We start from the raw sequence: 7,600 nt of genomic DNA on the forward strand, positions 1-7,600 counted from the left end.
AGGCAATAAAAAAAACTACCCATATGTCCAACGGCTTCAGGCATGAGGCATCCGATGATGCACTCACAGGAACGCTGGTGCAGTAGAAAATTGTTGCAGGACGGAAGCCAACTGCAAAAATAACACGGCCTGCACTTGTCCAGTTGACTAACTCCAGTGAGGAGTGCTTTGGATTCCAGGCAACGGGCATCTAGATCACGCATAAACATTTTTATTTACACTAGAAACATCCGCAGACCTATGCATAGTCAACAGGCATAAAGACAGGAGGGGGTGAACCGCGACGGACTCCAAGCCAGCTCACGACAAAATCCTCGCAAAGACAAGCTGTCTGTCAGCTAGAAGCATTGCAGAGGTCTTGGGCCCTTCGGCCATCCACATCTAGTGATATACTGATATCAAATTCATTGAACATACAGGTGAAAATGATACACCAAACCAGGGTGAAAAACAATTTGAAGTGAACTTCAATTACTATTTGACTTGATTTGGTCACACACATTTGTAGTTACTTTGATATCTTCACCGTTAAACTGTTTTTCAAATAGAAAAGAAAGGGCTGAACAGATATGGAAGGCCTTGGTGGTGGTCCTCTTGGTCCTTACCCAGCATATATATACTACTAAACACATCCCCCAACCGATTTATATCCGGCAGCCCCTGCTTTAATTCAAGACCAAGTAGCAAATATAATATACTCGTCGCACAGCTGTCGCAGAGAGGAACAGCCAAGGAATAAGCGACACAGCAGAGGCCCATTCCAGCCTAGTCCATGGTGTAACTTATTGGCAAGATATTATGAGTTATGGAGCAGCAAAACCAACCAAAAGTGAATTCCAACTCAGCCTCTTCCAGCCAATGCCAGAGCACAGCTCATCAGCCATTGCAAGATCTAGCTACTTGCTACTTTGATAAATTGAATTAGAGTACTGGGCTAATGATGAGTTAAGCTACTTGGAAAAAAAACTTTACAAAAACCTTTTGATTGCCACAAAACTGTTATCATTAAGGTAGTAAGAGGAAAGAGAAGGAAAAAAAGGGGGAGAACATAGTAGAGGGGCAAAAGGCACAGGTGAATACTTCTTAGTATCTAGGGATTTCCTTGAGAGGGAGCATCGACATTGCTGCGCTTGGCGAAGAGCCTGAGGGTGATCCAATATGGACACCACTGCGAGAAGAGAAGCCAATCTCATCCGTACCATCCTGCTGAAGCTGGTCTTCTCTGATCATTGTGCGGAAGGATATGGATCCCCGCTTCGTTGAAGTGTCAGAATTCCGCTCGATTTCTCGGAAACTCTGGTTGGCCACAAGTGATGCACCTTCATAGTAGTAATCATCATAAGGCACCATTTCTGCTATGTCCCTCTGGCCTATATCTCGGAGGGCCAATGAATCAGCTACAGGATAGTAAACCAGCAAAAGTATCCCAACAGTTGTGCAGGACAGCATCATCAAAAATGACAGGAAGATAATACCCTCAAAGGCAACATCTCCTGGCTTGGGCAGCACTGAAAACCCGAGGAGAAGCACCCTAAAAGGAAGGAAGCAGAGCACTGACACCATCAGTAGATAAACCCTCCTTCGCAGTGACTTGTTAATAACCAAGGACAGCACCCGTGATCCAACATATGATACATAGCTCATCAGCAAAGCATCTACAAGTCCAAGAAAAATGGTGCCAAACAATGGGTAAGTGCAAACACTGGTATCTCCAACCGGTGAGTACGTCCGTATGAAGTATTTAGCAATCTTCCTTCTCCCAAGATCATGGTTCTCATCTCTAACAAACTTCGGCCCAACAAACACTAGGATTGCCTGCACCGAGAACACTGGAATGCAGAAAATAAACATGTAGGCCATGGTCTTCCAATTCCATCTTTGGTTTAAAGTGCCCAGCTCCTTCTTTTGTAACGAGCCATGGAGCAGAAAAGCAAATGCAAAGAAGATCCCTGGCTCTGCAAACCCTAGATTGGAAAGTATGTACACATCACATATGTTCCTCTGCCATGTTAAGCTGGAGAACAACTTTTTCTTCAAGAAGCTCAATCTCACTATCTCACCTACTCCCCACCAAATTGTGATCAGAATCAGAGCAATGCGAGTCACCCATGGACCGTTAAAGTAACCAAGCGGAAGGAAGGAGGGTCCTCTCTGAATCCGACACCTGAAGTAGACCGACTGGAAAATGCAGAAGAGGCCCAGAGCAGCAAACAGTGCAAACAGTGCGATTGTCAACACACCGAACGCATCAGCAGCTACTCTGGTCAGGGGCATCACCCGAAGCACAGTTGCCACGCATGCTCTCCGCTCGCATGGACAGCACAATGGCCAACAAATACCATATACTCAGCAGCAGCCTTCTCAAGTCTCAGTGATGGACAGCTTCTAGAGGACTTCATTCAACAAATAACTGTATAAGATTAATGGCAACACTAGAGCATATTTACCAAACTTAAATATTACCAAAGAAGTTATTTTGTCTTCACCCCACACACACCTCAATGGCAAATTTCATTTGATTTAAGCTGATTATACCCTAAACCTCCAGTGCTCATACCAGGACAAATAAAAAATATCGTACTGAAGTATGTAACTTGATCAGCTAAATTAATAGGCACTTAATCTAGGGCATTTAAGTTGGTAGATTACTTGAATCAGGCAATCAGCTAGCTAAAAGCTTACCATTTCTGCACTAAAACACAGAAACTTTTTAACCCCTAAACATTTCAGAAATACTAGCAAGAATAGCACTTGTTAGCTCTTAAATACTCCAATAGGCAACATATTTGCTCGTTCCCCACGGGTAAAAAGGCTCAAACCCAGACCGTTAACCACCGGAGTAAGCACTAGATCACCAAAGAAAAGCTTAGGAAAAACTGCTCAAGCTCCGAGCAAATCACCTCAGCGAAGGCCGGAGGGCGGCGGGGAGCGCCGCCAGGGGCCTCCCGGCGGCGGAAGCTGAGGCAGCCGAGAAACACCACAGAATCCGGTGATTCTGACGTAGAAGCGGCGGCGGCGGCGAGGCGAGTTGGGATCCGGCGGCGGCGGAGGTGCAGGGGAATGGAGCCCTAGCGACGGAGACGGAGAGGCGGGGGAGTGGGGAGTGGGGAATGGGGGAAGAGAGAGGGGGGGGAGAGGAGGAGAGAGAAAGGGTGAACGGGGAGGGGAGGAGAGAGAGCGAGACAGAGCGAAGAAGAGGAGGGGGTGCGAGACAGGCTGTCTCCAGTTGTCCTGCGGCTCGGTAGGCGCCGAACCTCCAGCCTCGGTAGCCCCCACCCGAGCCTACGTGGCACCCCAAAAAATGGTGCGTGCACCAACACATTCCACCAAATTTCAAGCTTCTTGCATTTGCCAATGGTTATGTTTCCGTTGCATTGAACATTGATGCTCTTCAACAGGAGACCACAGTGGCTGAGGGCTCTTTAGTCTTAACGGTAAGGCTTTATACATCATACTCCCTCGGTCCTAAAATAAGGATGTGTTTGGTTCATAGCCTCAGTTCACCGAACCAAACTTCTGGCAGCACCGAAGCTGTGGTGGACAGAACGTCCACACACTTTTAGCCGGTGGAGGCGGCTAAATTGAGCTATGAAGCTGTGGCGTGTGTGTTGCATGACGTAGTTGCGGTGTGAAGCAAACACCAGCACAACGTGCCTAAGCTGTGGCAGGATGAGTTCTGGCACGATGAGGCTAAGAACCAAATGCACCCTAAAAGCGCTTCTGTGATTCAAAATTTGTCCCAAATTAATAGGTACATATAGCTCATATAGGGTACTGTATCCATCTATGGTGTCAGCGTGACAGCACAATAGAAGCACAACGCCAGTTCGTGTGGGACCAAGAAAAAAGATCTCGTTAAAAAGGAAAGAAAAAAAAACAACGGAGATTATCTGAATTGCGGAGGCTCTTCGGAAGCTCTGCGAGTCCTCGTCTCGTGGCTATCTGTCCTCTCTTTAGAGTCGAGCGGTCGCTAAGCATGGATGGCAAGCGCAGCACCTGTAGCACCGTGTGGGTTCTTGGACGAGCAATTTACAACGGTAAGGGTATTTATGTAATTTGCCATCTTGTATTAGTTTCCATGTCCAATCATAGAATCATAACTTATTTTGGGCGGCCCCGTTCGGCTTGCTGAAACTTGCTGAAAAATACTGTTCTGGCTGAATTGTTGTGAGAGAAAAACACTGTTTTGGCTAAAAAAAGAAGCCGAACAAGCATGCTTCTGGGTAAGCCGAACGAGGCCGTAGGGAGTATATCTTCATTATTTTTTAACATTACATTTTCTGTCTTTTTTCCATGTCCTAAGATAAAGGGCACCCGACTTCTGAGCTCGCATACGCTACTTAGCTCTACATACAACATTTATTACTAATTGTTAGATTCTTTGGCGTTTCATTAGTAGACATTAGATACTCTCACGCGAGCTAGGTATATGTACTACGGTACTAATACTCATGCAACCATCGTCACTTAGCTCTGTCGATTGCTGGACTCTTTCACATTCCGTTAGGAAACATTAGAGCCTCTCACGCGAGCTAGGTATATGTATTAGTACTCCTGCAACCATCATGCTATTTGCATCATGCTATTTCCATGGCTGCTTGCAGCTAGTAATGGCGTGTGACGGGAAACATGACCATTATAGTAAATTGGAGGCGGGACCGAAGCCCTACCTTCTTGAAAAAAATGTGGTGACTAAACTCCCTCCTTGATCTTGGCGTTGAGGAAGTTACGTCTTGTATACTAGAATCGAGGGAGTACATATCAGCTTCCCCTTTACATTTTCATTAGTGATTTCTATCACATCGCCAGCTATCATCATGGCTACAACAAATGGTCAATAAGAAGTAAGCTGAAACATTACTGGATCCGTGGAAGAGTTGGTCAGTCCAAGTACTATGAGTGGTGAACCCATGAGCTAAGCGTCATGAAAATAAGCTAGTGGCATAAAGTACTAGTATCGTCATTTGCTTAAATCGACAAACTCTAGGAGGAGCGAAAGTAGTGGATAGGTAGAGCCAAGAACTAAGGTAAAAAAGAAGCCTATAAGCACATCGTGGCACCAAGATGAATCAACTTTGTCACACCTTAAATTGGTTCTATCCTTCACCGCTAGAGACAAAGCTATGAAGATGTTAAAGTGGACATCTATCATGATGTTCTCATTGATGAGTCTTGTTGATAGATCAAAGTGATATTGAAGCTATGAAAATTAAGTGGTAAGTGGCATGGTAGATACAACATCACATCTAGCTAGGCTTTTTTAAATGTAGTTATAAAGTAGTATAGATATGGTACATATAAAAAATCAAATCAAATAACAGGATTGAGAATGTGTATTTATTCACACATAGAAGATCGTTGTTGAAGAAAATAAAGAGTGATATAAGATATTTAATGGCACCTTTCATTTAAGTTCAAGTAACCTTCCATTAACTCTATTTATTACAAGCTAAATTAAATGCTACAATTATGCCAAAAGTTTCATTAAACTTGCAACAAACATATATTTATAGAATTGACATGGTACTAGTTACTAAAATATTATATAAATTAAATATCGACTAACTAAAAATATTGCTTGATCCCTAATTTTCTCTTTACACATTAAGAAAACAACTCACTAGTAGAGAACCGAGCTTTACTCCCGGTGGGGAACCCCCTCTAGTCCCGGTTATCCACCCGGGAGCAAGCATCCGGGACTAAAGGGGGGTCCTTTAGTCCCGGGTCAGGAACCGGGACTAAAGGAGGACCTTTAGTCCCGGTGGGTAACATCAATCGGGACTAAAGGTGCCTCCTGACATGCCACGATGGCCGGCACCTTTAGTCCCGGTTGGTAATGCGAACCGGGACTAAAGGTTTTTTTCTTTTTTCTTTTCTTTTCATTTTTTTGTTTTTTTTTCAAAATAGGTTTTCGAAGTCGTATTGTATGCTGCTAATTATACATTTATACGTGCGTATAGTATGTTTCGGTTCAAGCACAATGAACGTATTAAATCACATAATTCAAGCATAGAAATATATATATATATATATATATATATATATATATATACATATATATATATTTACATGCATGCATGCATATGTGTATTTTACATTATATTATTTCATGTGCATATATTACAAAAGATTGCATTACAGTTGTTGTGACATAACAAGTTTCCTCTCATCCTCTAGCTTGGCTTCAATGGCAGTGTTGGGTCGAAGTAGAACTCGCCCTTGGAATCGATGACCTGCTCATTAAAAAATCCGCCTATAGACTCTTGAATTGCTTTGATTTGGTCTTGCCATATGACCTTTTCCTCCAACCATCGAGTCTACAGGTTTGAATTAAAGGAAAATAAATTAATATATGTACATATATATATATAAAGACATAGTAACACAATCAATAATAATAATTAAATGAATATATAGTGTATTTTTAACGTACTTTGAGTCTCTCTATAGGAGTTCTTTGGGAGAGCACCTTGATAAACTTGCAAACATAGTAACCACAGTAGTTGTTCCCCTGTTTCTGCCTCAGACACCACTTTACGAGAAAAAGATTTGTCATCCAATCTGGTGATCCGGTGAAAGCTATATGTTTAATTAATAAAGATGATGTGATTCAGGGGGACTTACTTTCAAAGGGATTACATTCAGTGGCGCTTTGCATTTTTCCATGTGTTGCTTCTCAATAAAGGTTTTCCAAACACTACCCAATAAAAAATTTACCACGTCATCAGATATAGTTAATCATCATGTTTGTGTGTATATATAGTTGCTAGAGATCCCGAAATTACCTCTAGATAATATCTATCATATCTTGGTAGTCTTGTTATGGTTTTCTCATCGAGTCATAGATTATCAAGTGACTTTTCACCAGATCGATGTCCATCAATATCCAGTGATTGCTGCATGTGTTTATAGGATATAACGCATAACACTCATTAATTAACTAGAATCAACATATGAGCCATTAAGGATATGATCGACATGATTAACACTCACTTGAAGTTATAGGGAAAGAGTATATCCTTCTTGTGGCGTTGGTTCACTAAGAAGTTCATGAGGTTACTCTCTGACTCGGACTTCCAATTAGTCTTTGGAGTAATTGGGTCTTTGAATACTATATGGGGATCAACAAAACTAATTTCATTGTAGCCTTCCTTTCTGAGCTCTGTCATTGTAAATCTGCATATATATAGTACTTGTTAGGATAATTTATATGCATATACACACATATGATGAGTTTAATAATAGATCGAAAGAATTATTACTTATAGGCAATAGCAGCTAATGATAACTTTGTCCAGAGAGGTCAGGTGGCATAGTTGATGAAATTCTGCAAAGTCAACATACATAACATCATCGCCACGGAACCAATGTTCGTCTCTAATTCTGACACCAACGCAGAAGTCTCCACTGGTAGACGCCTGCATATACCACTTGTTTAGCAGGTACATTTGTGTCCCCAGATCAGATAAGGCTTGAGGGTTGTATAGACTCTAGCCTAGTACAAATTTTTTCTTCCAAATATCAACCTCCGCCGCACTCTCAATGTTTCCATCACCAAACATCTGGTAAAGGTCGAGACCAGTCTCATCAAGAAATTCAC

General features: G+C 42.3%; 1 protein-coding gene across 1 annotated transcript; it reads right to left on the reverse strand.

Annotated features, from left to right (window-relative positions):
• Positions 1-222: 222 nt before the first annotated feature.
• LOC136459589 (uncharacterized) lies at positions 223-3,124 on the reverse strand. The gene is made up of 2 exons (XM_066459431.1): positions 2,901-3,124; positions 223-2,393 (listed from the first exon to the last, which is right to left on the reverse strand). The coding sequence occupies exon 2, from the start codon at positions 2,272-2,274 to the stop codon at positions 1,084-1,086; it is 1,191 nt and encodes a 396-aa protein (XP_066315528.1). The 5' UTR covers positions 2,275-2,393; positions 2,901-3,124; the 3' UTR covers positions 223-1,083.
• Between the last annotated feature and the right edge of the window lie 4,476 nt (positions 3,125-7,600).

The sequence above is a fragment of the Miscanthus floridulus genome, chromosome 6, assembly GCF_019320115.1.
Source record: "Miscanthus floridulus cultivar M001 chromosome 6, ASM1932011v1, whole genome shotgun sequence".
NCBI classification, from domain to species: Eukaryota; Viridiplantae; Streptophyta; class Magnoliopsida; order Poales; family Poaceae; genus Miscanthus; species Miscanthus floridulus.